We start from the raw sequence: 18,721 nt of genomic DNA on the forward strand, positions 1-18,721 counted from the left end.
ATCCACAGTAAAACGAGTCCTATATCGACATAACCTGAAAGGCTGCTCAGCAAGGAAGAAGCCACTGCTCCAAAACCGCCATAAAAAAGCCAGTCTACGGTTTGCAACTGCACATGGGGACAAAGATCTTACTTTTTGGAGAAATGTCCTCTGGTCTGATGAAACAAAAATAGAACTGTTTGGCCATAATGACCATCATTATGTTTGGAGGAAAAAGGGGAAGGCTTGCAAGCCGAAGAACACCATCCCAACCGTGAAGCACAGGGGTGGCAGCATCATGCTGTGGGGGTGCTTTGCTGCAGGAGGGACTGGTGCACTTCACAAAATAGATGGCATCATGAGGAAGGAAAATTATGTGGATATATTGAAGCAACATCTCAAGACATCAGTCAGGAAGTTAAAGCTTGGTCGCAAATGGGTCTTCCAAATGGACAATGACCCCAAGCATACTTCCAAAGTTGTGGCAAAATGGCTTAAGGACAACAAAGTCAAGGTATTGGAGTGGCCATCACAAAGCCCTGACCTCAATCCTATAGAAAATGTGTGGGCAGAACTGAAAAGGCGTGTGCAAGCAAGGAGGCCTACAAACCTGACTCAGTTACACCAGCTCTGTCAGGAGGAATGGGCCAAAATTCACCCAACTTATTGTGGGAAGCTTGTGGAAGGCTACCTGAAACGTTTGACCCAAGTTAAACAATTTAAAGGCAATGCTACCAAATACTAATTGAGTGTATGTAAACCTCTGACCCACAGGGAATGTGATGAAAGAAATAAAAGCTGAAAGAAATCGTTCTCTCTACTATTATTCTGACATTTCACATTCTTAAAATAAAGTGGTGATCCTAACTGACCTAAGACAGGGAATTGTTACTAGGATTAAATGTCAGGAATTGTGAAACTGAGTTTAAATGTATTTGGCTAAAGTGTATGTGAACTTCCGACTTCAACTGTATTTGCCCATGGTAGAATTGGTCAGAAAGTGAGAAGATGGAGGTGCTCAAAGTTTACCCATTTTGCCTTACCTACATCCATGTCTTCATCACTGGAAAAGAGAAACGGTTGAGTTTGATATGATTTAAAAGCTTACAAACTATTTTATAATTTCAAGAAATAAATGGTTTTTTTATACAAAATAATAATATCCTTTAATGTCAATTATCTAAAAACGTATAAACTACTTCTTTTCTATTTCCGCATATTTTGTAATTTAGACCCTCTATGACATCATCTGAGTTTTTTTTTGTGCCTGCCATTGGTTGAGACACAGCATGCTCTTGAATACTGGGTGGGTGTCATTTCAATCATAGAAATAGAATGGACATATCCCTTCAAACTGGTGTAATTACCTGGTACATCATTGACATTTGAATTGAAATGTTTACTTCCAATTACTACGACAAAGATGGCCGCCGGTCCACCATCGACTGTCAACATAAATGTCTATTCTATTATTTATATTATTTCAATAGGTTTCCTATGGAAGACATACAGTATAATATAAAACTGATATTCCCATTCAAGTCAACATTCTCTGATGTGTGGACCTCCAACCATCTTTGTGCTACCATTTGAAAGTGAAATGTAAAATGTATTCCCATTTTAGAACATCCACCCTGTATTCAAGAACATGCTGTGTCTCAAACACCTCAGATGATTTCAAATAGGGTCTAAGCTACAAAATATGCGAAAATGAAAATAATCAGTTTACAAATGAAAAAATGACGATTAAAAAATTTATAATCATACTATAGATATGATGTGCTATAATTTGTATTGTTTATTATGAGTGTTGAAATAGACCGGATATGCTTACTTAAAGCTGCGTGTGAGTCAGGAGAAATGTGTTTATCAAAAGCATCTCCAGTTGCTCAAACGTGCTATTTCTCCAGAATGGATAGAGAAGTGGTTACAGAAGCCGGCTGCTTGTGTGGTTGGATCCTCTTTTCTTGCAAAAATGGGAACTTCTGTAAAATAATCTGTGATAAGACACTAAAGCACGGTTTCCCAAACACTTTTGGCACACCACCCAATTCTCGCGACCCCAACCATGTGATTAACAGCCAATGTTTACTTTTTTTATTGGGGCTATGGCAGTCAATTGCAAAACATTCTAACAGTTTTTCTGATTGTATTCGCAACTCGGCATCATATACAGTGGGGAGAACAAGTATTTGATACACTGCCGATTTTGCAGGTTTTCCTACTTATAAAGCATGTAGAGGTCTGTAATCCAGAAAATCACATTGTATGATTTTTAAGTAATTAATTTGCATTTTATTGCATGACATACAGTGGGGGGAAAAAGTATTTAGTCAGCCTCCAATTGTGCAAGTTCTCCCACTTCAAAAGATGAGAGAGGCCTGTAATTTTCATCATAGGTACACGTCAACTATGACAGACAAATTGAGGGAAAAAAATCCAGAAAATCACATTGTAGGATTTTTTATGAATTTATTTGCAAATTATGGTGGAAAATAAGTATTTGGTCACCTACAAACAAGCAAGATTTCTGGCTCTCACAGACCTGTAACTTCTTCTTTAAGAGGCTCCTCTGTCCTCCACTCGTTACCTGTATTAATGGCACCTGTTTACATTTACATCATTTAGCAGACGCTCTTATCCAGAGCGACTTACAGTTAGTGAATACATTTTATTTATTTATTTTTTATACTGGCCCCCCGTGGGAATCAAACCCACAACCCTGGCGTTGCAAACGCCATGCTCTATCAACTGAGCTACATCCCTGCCGGCCATTCCCTCCCCTACCCTGGACGACGCTGGGCCAATTGTGCGCCGCCCATGAGTCTCCCGGTCGCGGCCGGCTGCGACAGAGCCTGGATTCGAACCAGGATCTCTAGTGGCACAGTTAGCACTGCGATGCAGTGCCTTAGACCACTGCGCCACTCAGGAGACATATAAAAGACACCTGTCCACAACCTCAAACAGTCACACTCCAAACTCCACTATGGCCAAGACCAAAGAGCTGTCAAAGGACACCAGAAACAAAAGTGTAGACCTGCACCAGGCTGGGAAGACTGAATCTGCAATAGGTAAGCAGCTTGGTTTGAAGAAATCAACTGTGGGAGCAATTATTAGGAAATGGAAGACATACAAGACCACTGATAATCTCCCTCGATCTGGGGCTCCACGCAAGATCTCACCCCGTGGGGTCAAAATGATCACAAGAACGGTGAGCAAAAATCCCAGAACCACATGGGGGGACATAGTGTATGACCTGCAGAGAGCTGGGACCAAAGTAACAAAGCCTACCATCAGTAACACACTATGCCGCCAGGGACTCAAATCCTGCAGTGCCAGACGTGTCCCCCTGCTTAAGCCAGTACATGTCCAGGCCTGTCTGAAGTTTGCTAGAGTGCATTTGGATGATCCAGAAGAGGATTGGGAGAATGTCATATGGTCAGATGAAACCAAAATAGAACTTTTTGGTAAAAACTCAACTTGTCGTGTTTGGAGGACAAAGAATGCTGAGTTGCATCCAAAGAACACCATACCTACTGTGAAGCATGGGGGTGGAAACATCATGCTTTGGGGCTGTTTTTCTGCAAAGGGACCAGGACGACTGATCCGTGTAAAGGAAAGAATGAATGGGCCCATGTATCGTGAGATTTTGAGTGAAAACCTCCTTCCATCAGCAAGGGCATTGAAGATGAAACGTGGCTGGGTCTTTCAGCATGACAATGATCCCAAACACACCGCCCGGGCAACGAAGGAGTGGCTTCGTAAGAAGCATTTCAAGGTCCTGGAGTGGCCTAGCCAGTCTCCAGATCTCAACCCCATAGAAAATCTTTGGAGGGAGTTGAAAGTCCGTGTTGCCCAGCGACAGCCCCAAAACATCACTGCTCTAGAGGAGATCTGCATGGAGGAATGGGCCAAAATACCAGCAACAGTGTGTGAAAACCTTGTGAAGACTTACAGAAAACGTTTGACCTGTGTCATTGCCAACAAAGGGTATATAACAAAGTATTGAGAAACTTTTGTTATTGACCAAATACTTATTTTCCACCATAATTTGCAAATAAATTCATTAAAAATCCTACAATGTGATTTTCTAGATTTCTTTTTCTCATTTTGTCTGTCATAGTTGACGTGTACCTATGATGAAAATTACAGGCCTCTCTCATCTTTTTAAGTGGGAGAACTTGCACAATTGGTGGCTGACTAAATACTTTTTTTCCCCACTGTAAGTATTTGATCACCTACCAACCAGTAAGAATTCCGGCTCTCACAGACCTGTTCGTTTTTCTTTAAGAAGCCCTCCTGTTCTCCACTCATTACCTGTATTAACTGCACCTGTTTGAACTCATTACCTGTATAAAAGACACCTGTCCACACACTCAATCAAACAGACTCCAACCTCTCCACAATGGCCAAGACCAGAGAGCTGTGTAAGGACATCAGGGATAAAATTGTAGACCTGCACAAGGCTGGGATGGGCTACAGGACAATAGGCAAGCAGCTTGGTGAGAAGGCAACAACTGTTGGCGCAATTATTAGAAAATGGAAGAAGTTCAAGATGACGGTCAATCACCCTCGGTCTGGGGCTCCATGCAAGATCTCACCTCGTGGGGCATCAATGATCATGAGGAAGGTGAGGGATCAGCCCAGAACTACACGGCAGGACCTGGTCAATGACCTGAAGAGAGCTGGGACCACAGTCTCAAAGAAAACCATTAGTAACACACTACACCGTCATGGATTAAAATCCTGCAGCGCACGCAAGGTCCCCCTGCTCAAGCCAGCGCATGTCCAGGCCCGTCTGAAGTTTGCCAATGACCATCTGGATGATCCAGAGGAAGAATGGGAGAAGGTCATGTGGTCTGATGAGACAAAAATAGAGCTTTTTGGTCTAAACTCCACTCGCCTTGTTTGGAGGAAGAAGAATGATGAGTACAACCCCAAGAACACCATCCCAACCGTGAAGCATGGAGGTGGAAACATCATTCTTTGGGGATGCTTTTCTGCAAAGGGGACAGGACGACTGCACCGTATTGAGGGGAGGATGGATGGGGCCATGTATCGCGAGATCTTGGCCAACAACCTCCTTCCCTCAGTAAGAGCATTGAAGATGGGTCGTGGCTGGGTCTTCCAGCATGACAACGACCCGAAACACACAGCCAGGGCAACTAAGGAGTGGCTCCGTAAGAAGCATCTCAAGGTCCTGGAGTGGCCTAGCCAGTCTCCAGACCTGAACCCAATAGAAAATCTTTGGAGGGAGCTGAAAGTCCGTATTGCCCAGCGACAGCCCCGAAACCTGAAGGATCTGGAGAAGGTCTGTATGGAGGAGTGGGCCAAAATCCCTGCTGCAGTGTGTGCAAACCTGGTCAAGACCTACAGGAAACGTATGATCTCTGTAATTGCAAACAAAGGTTTCTGTACCAAATATTAAGTTCTGCTTTTCTGATGTATCAAATACTTATGTCATGCAATAAAATGCAAATTAATTACTTAAAAATCATACTATGTGATTTTCTGGATTTTTGTTTTAGATTCCGTCTCTCACAGTTGAAGTGTACCTATGATAAAAATTACAGACCTCTACATGCTTTGTAAGTAGGAAAACCTGCAAAATCGGCAGTGCATCAAATACTTGTTCTCCCCACTGTACTTTTAATGTGGGGCTATGAGAGTCAATTGCAAATTAGTTTGACATAATTGATATCTCACCACCACTAATGAGATGGGTGTGCTTGATGCGTGTCGCGTCTGAGCTTCTCAAAGTCAGGGGCCATGGTCGACAGTGCGCACCTCATCTCTCCTGTCACATCCAACCTGGATTTATATTTGTTTTTAATGCAGACGAGAGCACTGAATCGGCGTACTATGGGTTTTAATGCTCAGAGGGAGACGGCACAGTATTTCCTTTGAGTCAGGAACCAAAACTCCTCCATAGTGACCCGTGAATGCGATGTCTGCAACATTCGGTCACATCAGCTCGATCAGCTGTTCGATTTCACTTACCGACATGTCACCTGAGCCAGGATCACAAACGGATTTCGCTGATTCGGTCACTCATCTGTAGATTTTTTTTTTGTATTTGCCCTGCATGCTTGCGTTCAGTTCGTTCAGTTTCCCAAATATGTCTGTTACATAGGCAAGGAGACAAAAAAAAATGTAATTACACAAAGTCAACATACTGTATTTTGACATCCATTGCGAATGACAATTCCTCTCAATTCAAAAGAATCTTTCCAACACCCCCTCGATAACCACCAAGCCTTGGTGTGAAATAAAACATTGTCATGCTCTGATCCCATTTCTCCACATAGTTTTGCGCGATGTAGTTTACAATCGAAGTTACCTGCTGCATATCGCTGAGTTCTGCGCTCAGCCCTTTTGCCACCAGTTGCTGTCGGTGTATCCATTATAGCTCAGTGGGTGTATCATACAATGCGTCCATATGGCAGAGGGAGACACATTCATAATTAGAGTAGAATCCATTTTTCGTCAATATAGCCACGCAGCGCACTGAACATCACCTGTGCTGTTTCATGCTCGGGAATCATGAGACAGAACATAATGTCCTCGTGAATAGCATCCCCCGACATGTAGGGAACTAAAGTCAATGCGTGGGCATCTCTGCCCTCACAGCTAATGTCCATTTGGAGAGCATTAGGTGGGGAGTTTGAGTCGTTCAGTCAGTTTCCTCTTGATTGCTAGCTATAGCATCAATTCTTAGTTTCACAGTGATATCGGACAAAGGTATTGATGTGATTTTCTGTGCCTCTGGCTCCCCACACATTGTTTTCACCATATCAATTGTGGTCGGTAATATCAGTCTCTACAATAGTGTGTGGTTTCAGCCATTCACTGTGGCAATGATTCAAGTGCAACGGTCAAGTGCGGCCTTTTCCCACGACCTAAGGGCGCTCTCTGGTTGAATTTTTACTTTTAGATTTGAATAATTTTCATTTAGATTTTTTAGGTTAACCACATTTACAATGATTTTGAGAGACAAAGCTGACCCCATTTTCATAGACCCCTAGTTTGGGAAGCGCTGCACTAAAGGCAGTCTAAGTGACTTGACTGTTGATGAGGTGCTGATTGTAGGAGTCATGTCACGGGTCTGTTGGACTTATACCCCCTCTCTCTCTCTCTCTCTCTTCTCTCTCTCTTTTTCTCTCTCTCTCTTTTTCTCTTTTTCTTTCTTTCCCCCTTCCCCTCCAGGTTGCACGTACAATCAATAACATGCAGCAACAGATCCAACAGCACCAGCGTCAGCTGTACCAGGCCCTGCTGATGAAGCAGCAGCCCCCCGGCTCCCACTCCTCCTCCGGCCTGCACCCTGGCCAAGGCAAATCAGCCCTGGACTCGTTCCCAGGCCACCCCCAGGCTCCGGGCCTCTCCGACCTGCACACCAAAGAGCCGCAGTCTTCTCCCAACTCCTATAGTCCCTACCCCCTCTGTGAGTCTAGCACACAGATCTACACACGCACTCCTTCAGCCCTTACGCTCTCTTTACACCTCTCACAAACTAGCTGTTTGTATAGCTAGTAAGTCTTATATACGTCAATATACAGTTGAAGTCGGAAGTTTACATACACCTTAGCCAAATACATTTAAACTCAGTTTTTCACAATTTCTGACATTTTATCCTAGTAAAACTTCCCTGTCTTAGTTCAGTTACGATCACCAGTTTTATTTTAAGAATGTGAAATGTCAGAATAATAGTAGAGAGTGATTTATTTCAGCTTTTATTTATTTCTTCATATTCCCAGTGGGTCAGAAGTTTACATACACTCAATTAGTATTTGGTAGCATTGCCTTTAAATTGTTTAACTTGGGTCAAACGTTTCAGGTAGCCTTCCACAAGCTTCCCACAATAAGTTGGGTGAATTTTGGCCCATTCCTCCTGACAGAGCTCGTGTAACTGAGTCAGGTTTGTAGGCCTCCTTGCTCGCACACGCCTTTTCAGTTCTGCCCACACATTTTCTATAGGATTGAGGTCAGGGCTTTGTGATGGCCACTCCAATACCTTGACTTTGTTGTCCTTAAGCCATTTTGCCACAACTTTGGAAGTATGCTTGGGGTCATTGTCCATTTGGAAGACCCGTTTGCGACCAAGCTTTAACTTCCTGACTGATGTCTTGAGATGTTGCTTCAATATATCCACATAATTTTCCTTCCTCATGATGCCATCTATTTTGTGAAGTGCACCAGTCCCTCATGTAGCAAAGCACCCCCACAGCATGATGCTGCCACCCCCGTGCTTCACGGTTGGGATGGTGTTTTTCGGCTTGCAAGCCCCCCCCCTTTTCCTCCAAACATAACGATGGTCATTATAGGCAAACAGTTATATTTTTGTTTCATCAGACCAGAGGACATTTCTCCAAAAAGTATAATCTTTGTCCCCATGTGCAGTTGCAAACCGTAGTCTGTTTTTTTATGGCGGTTTTGGAGCAGTGGCTTCTTCCTTGCTGAGCGGCCTTTCAGGTTATGTCGATATAGGACTCGTTTTACTGTGGATATAGATACTTTTGTACCTGTTTCTTCCAGCATCTTCACAAGGTCCTTTGTTGTTCTGATTTGCACTTTTCGCACCAAAGTACGTTCATCTCTAGGAGACAGAACGCATCTCCTTCCTGAGCGGTATGACAACTGCGTGGTCCCATGGTGTTTATACTTGAGTACTATTGTTTGTACAGATGAACGTGGTACCTTCAGGCATTTGGAAATTGCTCCCAAGGATGAACCAGACTTGTGTAGCTCTACAATTGTATTTCTGAGGTCTTGGCTGATTTCTTTTGATTTTCCCATGATGTCAAGCAAAGAGGCACTGAGTTTGAAGGTAGGCCTTGAAATGCATCCACAGGTACACCTCCAATTGACTCAAATGATGTCAATTAGCCTATCAGAAGCTTCTAAAGCCATGACATCATTTTCTGGAATTTTCCAAGCTGTTTAAAGGCACAGTCAACTTAGTGTATGTAAACTTCTGACCCACTGGAATTGTGATACAGTGAATTATAAGAGATATAATCTGTCTGTAAACAATTGTTGGAAAAATTACTTGTGTCATTCACAAAGGAGATGTCCTAACCGACTTGCCAAAACTATAGTTTGTTAACAAGAAATTTGTGGAGTGGTTGAAAAACAAGTTTTAATGACTCCAACCTAAGTGTATGTAAACTTCCGACTTCAACTGTAAGTCCCTGCAATGTCCTACTTTATCTCTCTGGTTTGTGTTGAGCTGTGTATTCAATGTTTATGATTTTTTTCTCTTTTAGCTGGACTCAATCCAAACATGAATGTAAACTGCATGGAGGTGGGGGGCCTGTCCATGAAGGAGCCTCCCCAGCCCCAGTCCCGCCTGTCCCAGTGGACCCACCCCAACTCCATGGACAGCCTCTCTGGAAACTCCTCTCACATGGAGGCCAACCTCAATAAGCACGGTAGGAGGAACACTACGAACTGTATGACAAAGTCATATTCAATACAACAGTTTTTTCCCTCAGGGGCAATAAATATACATATACACGCTGTCAAACAAGAAATCAATCTATTAGTCATCTCGATAGGGAAATTGGGTTTGCTGCTCTCTTAGTAGTTTTCTTGTAAGAAATAGTAACTTTCAGTTGACTCGCGTTGAATGACAGTGTGACAAATAACATTTGATTAACGTATTTCACACCAACTCTCTCACAAGCCAACAAACAGACAGTCTCTGGGTTTCTTTCACACTGTTTTGCATTCACAACAGAGATGTTAACGCTGGAAATAAAACGTGTGAGCCACAAACACCACCTCCCCTAACCTCTCCCACTGTGGAGCGAGCAACAAGCTGCTGTTCTGCCCTTTTTTATAGTAATCAATGTGTACCGGTAAACAGGCGTTGTCATTACTCGGAAGGCTTTTGTATGTTTCCACATGTCTCAATGATGAAACAGTGTGGGAAATCTCGTCTGGAAGTATTCAGTGTGAAATCAATTGTTTGTTTATCTCTTTAGTGTCTGACATTTAAAATGACTATCTATTTCTCAAATTATGTCTCATGTTGGTATTCATCTGGATGGATCCTTGAGACACAGTGTTCCTTTTACTCTCCATACTCCACTAAGAGCAACACTGACAACCACTCTTACTTTGTCGTGTTTTTAAGCTTTCTATGATTTAAAAAAAAAAAAAAAAATGTTTGTACTCCAACGGCTGAGACATCTATACATGTATTTTAAATGTCAAAATACATTAATTAATTCCTTGTCCTAGGTGCCATTTCTGCTGCCTCTAACCTGGGTCCCCCTGGAAAGCCCCCCCACATGGATGACTCCTACAGCCCCTACAATATGATGGGTGGGTCTGAGTCCCCCACCTCCCCCCTGGTTCCCCCTGACAGCTGGGGCCAGGGACCAGGCAAGAGCCCCAAGGACCAGATCACCAACGGCACCAATATCAACTGGCCCCCAGGTTGGTAGCGAAGACTGACACTTCTAAATCCCTTTCAATCAGATCAAACTTTATTTCACACAAGATCATGACACACTTTAACGAAAGGGAGGATAAAGAAAAGAGAAACATACAACTATTTTGATAATTTGAGAGAAAATATTTAGAAAGGAAAACACGTATTTAAATTGTTCCCCACAACATCATGTGAGTTTAAAGGTTAAATAACCAATGTACTGACTGTATTGTCCTCCATGTTGTCTCCTCAGAGTTCTGTCCAGGCGTGCCCTGGAAGGGCCTGCAGAACATTGACCCTGAGAACGACCCCAACATGACCCCAGGAAGTGTTCCCAGCGGCCCCACCATCAACACCAACATCCAGGACGTCAACCGCTACCTGCTCCGGGACCGCAGTGGAGGTGAGGAAGGGGTCTATCAGGGAGACAGGGTCTGGAGTTACTTGCCTTTGTTAGGATGCACGGATCGTCAAATAGACTGTATACATTCATTAACAGGGCAGGTCTCTGCTGTTGATGCTCAAACAGGTTTTGACTTGTATTAATGTATTGACATTTCACTGTATTGACAACTTTTAGCTAAGCCTATATCCTATTCCTTTCCATGGCACTGAAGGGGTTACAGTACTACCTCACTTGTTGTGGCCGTGCCATCCAGTAGCACAGGCCCTATTGAATTGATACAGTTTCTTTAAATCAAGTTGTACATGTTTCTTTCCCCACCACCCCCTCTGTCCATAACAATGGGTCCCACGGCTAGGCTCTTCCCCTCCTTCACCACCTCAGAACGGTGCTCTGCCCCCCTCCAGCGACTGGCCAGTCAGTGGCTGCTACACTAGCTCTTTCAGTCTGTCCTCCCCGGATGAGGAGAGTGCAGGTACAGAGTACAGCCCCCACCCCCCCCCCCCCCCCCCCAGCCCCCTATGTGGACATGCTGACCCCTTGACCACCATGCTTGACCCCCCTTTCCCCTAATTACCACCATAGCAACAAACCTCTATCCTATTGTTTGTGTGTGTGGTCTGTGTTTGTTGATATGAGTGTTACGGTAGATAGGTCCTTCCTTTGCCTAATTGAATCCTACTACCCAACTACCCAGTGCTGGTGTATCAAGTGCTCCACAATGTGATTGCATTGTACTCCTCATGGAATGAAAAGTTTGAGTGTTTGAATCAAGAAATGCTTTGAATGTTGTGGCCCTAGACCCGTATTCATAAGCATGTGTTGACGTGAAATTGTTGTTGCAGTTAAGCCACCCACTTAGAATTGCTATGAAGTCTTGAAAAATGTCCCCTTTTTAAATGTCTGTTTTTACATTCATGTTTCCTGTAGAGTCTCCAATGCAGTCTCCAATATGACTCCTATAAACCGATGAAGTCAAGATTGAGGTTTATTGTTGATGAACAAGTGTTAATATGGGGCTTCATTTTAAAACTTTGCATCTGCCCAAAGTTAGTTAGATTTCAAAGAAAATCTTTCTAATAACAGATTATAGGCTTACATAAATTGTCTCAATCTCTCATAGAACATAGGCTTCCATAGAGGGTCTCCATCTCTACAACAGTATCTCATATTATTTTTACATTTTAGTCATTTAGCAGACGCTCTTAACCAGAGCGACTTACAGGAGCAATTAGGGTTAAGTGCCTTGCTCAAGGGCACATTAACGTCATTTAGCAGACGCTCTTAGCCAGAGCGACTCACAAATTGGTGCGTTCACCCTATAGCCAGTGGGATAACCACTTTACAATTTGGGGGGGGGGGGGGGGGGGGGGTTAGAAGGAATACTTTATCCTATCCCAGGTATTCCTTAAAGAGGTGGGGTTTCAAATGTCTCCGGAAGGTGGTGAGTGACTCCGCTGTCCTGGCGTCGTGAGGAAGCTTGTTCCACCATTGGGGTGCCAGAGCAGCGAACAGTTTTGACTGGGCTGAGCGGGAGCTGTGCTTCCGCAGAGGAAGGGGAGCCAGCAGGCCAGAGGTGGATGAACGCAATGTCCTCGTTTGGGTGTAGGGACTGATCAGAGCCTGAAGGTACAGAGGTGCCGTTCCCCTCACTGCTCCATAGGCAAGCACCATGGTCTTGTAGCGGATGCGAGCTTCAATTGGAAGCCAGTGGAGTGTGCGGAGGAGGGGGGTGACGTGAGAGAACTTGGGAAGGTTGAACACCAGACGGGCTGCGGCATTCTGGATGAGTTGTAGGGGTTTAATGGCACAGGCAGGGAGCCCAGCCAACAGCGAGTTGCAGTAGTCCAGACGGGAGATGACAAGTGCCTGGACCAGGACCTGCGCCGCTTCCTGTGTAAGGCAGGGTCGCACTCTCCGAATGTTGTAGAGCATGAACCTGCAGGAGCGGGTCACCGCCTTGATGTTGGCGGAGAACGACAGGGTGTTGTCCAGGGTCACGCCTAGGCTCTTCGCACTCTGGGAGGAGGACACAGCGGAGTTGTCAACCGTGATGGCGAGATCATGGAACGGGCAGTCCTTCCCCGGGAGGAAGAGCAGCTCCGTCTTGCCAGGGTTCAGCTTGAGGTGGTGATCCGTCATCCATACTGATATGTCTGCCAGACATGCAGAGATGCGATTCGCCACCTGGTTATCAGAAGGGGGAAATGTTATGTTCCCCTCTGACGTTAATGTGCCCTTGAGCAAGGCACTTAACCCTAATTGCTCCTGTAAGTCGCTCTGGTTAAGAGCGTCTGCTAAATGACTAAAATGTAAAAATAATATGAGATACTGTTGTAGAGATGGAGACCCTCTATGGAAGCCTATGTTCTATGAGAGATTGAGACAATTTATGTAAGCCTATAATCTGTTATTAGAAAGATTTTCTTTGAAATCTAACTAACTTTGGGCAGATGCAAAGTTTTAAAATGAAGCCCCATATTAACACTTGTTATGTTCCCCTCTTCTCTCTCAGGTAAACTATCTGACATGAAGTCCACCTGGTCCCCGGGGCCCATCTCCCACCCCTCCCAGGCCTCTCTGTCCCACGAGCTGTGGAAGGTCCCCCAGGGGCCCCGCAACAACACAGCCCCCTCCAGGCCACCTCCGGGCCTCACCAACCCCACCAAGCCCTCTTCCACCTGGGGAGGAAACTCCTTGGGTCTGGCCCAAGGCTGGAGCAGTTCATACACCTCAGGTGAGATGCCACAGTACAACTCCCCAGCCTGAAATATAGACCAGGGGAGTTACGCTGTAACAAGACTGTAAAGACTAAAACCTGGTAATATACCTAGTAGAGGAAAATCAACTAACACTATGATCAGGGGTTTGGACTTAGTCGTTTTGAGATTGATTAAAAGTCAATTCATGACTTGATGCTCATTGAAAACCATTGAGTTGACCCTCGATTTCTGCCTACACTACCTTGTGCTTTGTCAACATCCTACACATTTACCTAAAGAAGCATAGCTTCTCCTAGGTGTGGTCGCTGTAGAGTGTGATGCTCCCCCACTGTTTTATGCTCCTCTCCCCTCCTCACTCGCTGTAGTAAGGTGGAGTCAGACACACCTCGCTGTGGTTAGAGGCCCTTGTCTCACTGAAGTCTTGTGGTTTACCAGATAAGACTAAAGGATTGTTGTCATGGCTTCAAAGGGAACCGTAACTGTGTGACCTTATTTTTGCACGAGTCCTTAAGCTAACACTGATGTGAAAGTGCTTACATGAGACAATGTTCTCATGTTTTAAATGTGTTTTGAATAAAACATTTCTTATATTTTATAAATATATATTTTTTACAATAAACATGCATAGACAAAAACAATAGACAATTTAACATTTACATACATAGAAATAGGTTTTCATCAATAGAAGACAAGTTATTGACCAAAAAGGATTTATTTATATTTTGTGTGGAACTGAATGTTGACTGATCATGTTTCTCTCAGAGGGCTCCACCTGGAGCACAGACAGCTCCAACAGGACCAGTAGCTGGCTGGTCCTGAGGAACCTCACCCCCCAGATAGACGGCTCCACCCTGCGGACGCTGTGCATGCAGCACGGCCCCCTCATCACATTCCACCTCTTCCTGACCCAGGGAAACGCTGTGGTGCGCTACAGCTCCAAGGAGGAGGCTGCCAAGGCCCAGAAGTCCCTGCACATGTAAGACTCCCATAGTTGAAGGGACCACTCTGGATTTTGCATCGTCATGATGATGTGGCCGGTGACACTTTGCTTCTTGAAAGTCCAATATCTTGAAAGCTTGACTGCTGACATGCAAAACATTTTGGGACTGTGGACTAAAATTTAATAACAAAATATAGTTTTTGAGTGGATTTTCCCTTTAACCCATACTCTATGCTGTTCAGGGTAGTGATTATCTCCATCTAACCTAAAACAACACACAAAATATTGTCTCAACCTCCAGGCTATATACATCTCACTGACAAAATATCAACGCCTATTAGGAAATACTTGTACTGTACTTCACCATGTGTAAGAAAATACATTTTGATACTGTAACATCTGTAAGTATGTGATGTATAACTGAGTCCTTTCCTGCTCCTAGGTGTGTGCTGGGGAACACCACCATCCTGGCGGAGTTTGCCGGGGAGGAGGAGGTGAACCGCTACTTTGCACAAGGCCAGCAGCAGCAGCAGCTTCCGCCCACCACAAGCTGGCAGCCCAACCCCGGCACCAATCAGACGCGCATGGGCGGAGGCTCGCAGCAGCACGCTATTGGCCATCACTGGAGCAGCGGTGGTGGCGGCCTGGGGGGAGGAGCCAAGACGGGTGGAGGCGGAGACCTGCTGTGGGGGGGCGTGCCCCAGTACTCCAGCCTGTGGGGGCCCCCTAGTGGCGATGATAGTCGCGGTGTCATCGGGAGCCCCAACCCCATCAACACGCTGTTGCCAGGCGACCTGCTGAGTGGAGAGTCCATGTAGGACAACACACTAACTAACAAACCAACCATAAGGATGGAGGTTTCACCGCTGGAACAGACAGTGGAAAAATTATAATAAATGCAAAAATACAAAAAAAAATTACAATGAACAGGAGCAAAACCAAGCAAATCATGTGGCGATAATCAGTATCAATGGAACTGTGAATCGTGTACCGGAAGGCTGGGGGCGACGACACAAGACTGCTGACCCCTACGCCCTTCGGTTTTTACGTTTTTTTTCTTCTGTTTAGTTTTCTTTTTAAAGGGGGATTTCGTTTTTAGTATTTGATAAACGTTGATAAACAAATGAAATGCCGAAAAGACTCAATGAAGAGAGAACCATTAAGTGTTTTTAAGTTTCCCATGAATATCGCACATTCTGTGTGAAGTGTTTTTAAGGAGAAGCAATCGATGAAGCTACCATTTTGAATATTTCCTTTGCTCCTGAAACTCCAAATTGATACAAAAAACTATCATTCCCAACATGCCCGTGGCCAATGATGTGGTTCAAAGACCTTTTACTTATTATATTGTTTCATTTCTAAGCACTAATATTAGCCTTAAGTGCTCTACTGCGGCCCAGGTCCTCCTCCTTCAATATCAAGCCTTTTTCATTGTTTTGAAACTGAATTTTTTAAAATGCGTTTGAAAGCTTGCACAGTTCCCATCTGAGCCAGCGAATGGAACAGAACAAGTGTGATCAACCAAGGTCGTATTCATGAGGAACGAAACCGAAGCAAGCGGACTGAAACAGAGAGGGACTACCTGAACTTTGTCCAATAAGAAACGCTTGTTTTCGCTTGCCGTTGCAAAACGTTTTGCCACCTGTGCACTAATGAATATGACCCCCAAATCACAGTATGAGGCCTGTCAACACTGACCCAACCAATCATCAGTTAAAACCTTTTCCGTTTTTTGGTCATTTGTTTGTTCTTAAAGGGATTTACACTGCTGTTTTTCTTCTTTTTGTATATCCAGGCGCATTTTTATAATATCTATCGCAACATAAGCTGAGATTATTACACATCGACCGACCTAGCTGCGCGTGTTTTATGTGTGTACTTGAGTATATGTCTGATGGAACCTAATTATTCATGTCTGTGAGTTCAGATTACCACTGCTCAGAAGAACTACAACTTCAGCTATACTCACCTAACAGGACTTACAGGTGCTTCTTGTCAATTATTAACGTTATTAGTCGATTCCGTTGGTGACCCTCTCATCCCCATTGTGGTCCAACAGTTTCTGGAAACAACAACAACAAAACACGTCACCTTGACGTGACAGTTACATTGTGCAATATATATGCCACAGACCCTTCTTCCGTCCACACTCAAGTCAAAGCAGGAGCTGGTTTCTTTAAGTTTTTCGTTGTTGATTTTTGTTGTCGTTGTTGATCAAAGCAAAGAACTTAAGAACTACAGAAATGATACCGTTTCATATTTTTGATTCCCACCAGGCCCCCCCTCCTTGACCCCTGCCCCCCCTCCTTGACCCCTGCCCCCCCTGTTGGGTTAACTCTTGCGGAGAGGAGGAGCGAGGATGGTGTTACTATTATAACTGTGCGTTCAGAAACTGTCCCTGCAGCCCTGAAACTCCTCATACGTACACATTGAACTGGGGTACATGGAAAGCACCATCAGAAAGCCCTTCCTCTCCGTGTTGCCACACCGAACAGAGACTGAATCCAGATGGGGGACTCACTGGAGGGGCACTGGGCATCTGGCACAATACCAAATAAGAGGGGTTTGGCCTAATGCAGTAGATCTACTACGAGTGTTCCTTGTATTAGGTACTGTACATAAATGTAAAAGATAGACTAAGTAACCTTTTGTCTATTTCAAAGGGTTTTATCATAGCACTTATGAAGAGAGCTAAACGCTTCAACTTGCAATCCAATAAATCAGAAAAATGGAGCAGCAACTTTGAAAACTGAAAAAAAAGACAAAAAAAGAACTCTTGCTCTTTTTTTTGTACTGTATCTATACTTGGAAATAACTTCTGGCATTTACGTTTGTTCCTCTTTGGTCCAAGGACTTGTATGAACTTTGAAATGGTAGCAGGATGAAGAGAAACTAAACAAAACAAAAAAAGGAAATCAAATTCTATCGGACAAAAAAAAGTCTGCAGTGCGATTTTTTTTCTTTTCTTCTAAATACATTTTCTTTGAACTATATCAAAGTGAATATCACTGTTACTCCAAAATGTTTAGCCTTTTTCTTGTCTGGAGACGCTAGACATGCAATGTTACTTGTCTCCGGCCAACGGTCGGTCGGAGTGGGGAGGGGGACGGTCACGGTCCACTGAGTGCCTCTCTGCTGTGGTGCCCATGGCGACGGTCGCTAGGCAAGGCTACCCCCACTGCAGCAATTCCTCCTGGGCTGGCACCAAGCTCTCCCATTGGACCCCCTCAGCCTGGCAGGAAACCACGCTCCCTCCAAGACTGGCCAATCAGCACGGAGCTAGCTAGCTAACGACCGCGCCAGCAGCACTCGACCTTGTCTCAACCAACCCTCTCCATTTCCCCTCATCTTCTTTCACACAAAGATCACTTTAGCTGGAAGTCAAGAGACAGTCAAATTTCTGGAATTTTGCCAGTGTTTGATGAATTTTGTTTTTGTTTTTCTCCTTTTTGATGTTTATGATGTATTTTTTGATTGATTGATTTGTCTACATGCAGTGATCTTTTCAAGATGGCTGCTTGAAACTAGCCCTTTTCACTGTTCATATGCAGAAACACTTTGGTCAGAGGTGCCTCTGTATGTTCATCCTGTGTATTGAATGCAAACGAGGATCAATACTACAGCCCGTCATTGATTGTCTATTATTATTAGTTGGTATCTTAACTGATTGATTGATCATTGCTTTGTTTTGGACAGTATTCTGTAGTACTTCCAGGTAGTATCTCAAGACGTGTAAGTTAGACCAATAGGGTGTCTCAGATGGGTGAGTGTGTCCTCCCTGACCCTAGCTGCTCCACCTGGGCTCCACCAGGGCTGTCCCTTCTCGCCCCCTCACACAGCTGCTACGCTACACCCTCCTCCAGTCCCCTCCAAAGCAACCAACCAACCTAGACCATGGCCCCCACTTGACCAGACATAAACAGAGACTCAGTTCTGTTTCTATGCAAAAGACTAGAGGCTGCGGGCCCTTTAATCCTGCCCTAAGGAATGAGCACCGATTCCCAGAGCTAGACCCAACAACCTCCTGCTGTATGTACCCTTCAGCACTTAGAACATGGCCGCTCCTGGTCCTTATAGCTGGGTTTAAACCACAACACTGTCGTATTCCAAACGTACACCCTCCCTCTATGGGGAGTTAGTACCACTGGAGTGGAGGTATAGTAGGCCTCTCTCTTTACTTTACTGTGCTGAAGAAGACTGATCTCCTGTCAGCTTGATCTCAGGGTAGAAGGAGACGA

At 44.4% G+C, this 18,721-nt stretch overlaps 1 protein-coding gene across 1 annotated transcript in view; it reads left to right on the forward strand.

Annotated features, from left to right (window-relative positions):
- Positions 1-17,366, forward strand: part of LOC311130252 (trinucleotide repeat-containing gene 6C protein-like) — a 60,999-nt gene extending 43,633 nt beyond the window's left edge. The window contains exons 14-20 of the mRNA XM_084162956.1: positions 7,186-7,423; positions 9,246-9,410; positions 10,225-10,422; positions 10,671-10,820; positions 13,336-13,557; positions 14,306-14,519; positions 14,926-17,366. Of these exons, the coding sequence (XP_084019082.1) occupies positions 7,186-7,423; positions 9,246-9,410; positions 10,225-10,422; positions 10,671-10,820; positions 13,336-13,557; positions 14,306-14,519; positions 14,926-15,301 (1,563 nt within the window). The 3' untranslated portion in view covers positions 15,302-17,366. The remainder of the gene's footprint in view (positions 1-7,185; positions 7,424-9,245; positions 9,411-10,224; positions 10,423-10,670; positions 10,821-13,335; positions 13,558-14,305; positions 14,520-14,925) is intronic.
- The last annotated feature ends 1,355 nt before the right edge of the window (positions 17,367-18,721 follow it).

The sequence above is a fragment of the Coregonus lavaretus genome (genome assembly GCF_964263955.1).
Source record: "Coregonus lavaretus genome assembly, chromosome: 6".
In the NCBI taxonomy this organism is placed as follows: domain Eukaryota; kingdom Metazoa; phylum Chordata; class Actinopteri; order Salmoniformes; family Salmonidae; genus Coregonus; species Coregonus lavaretus.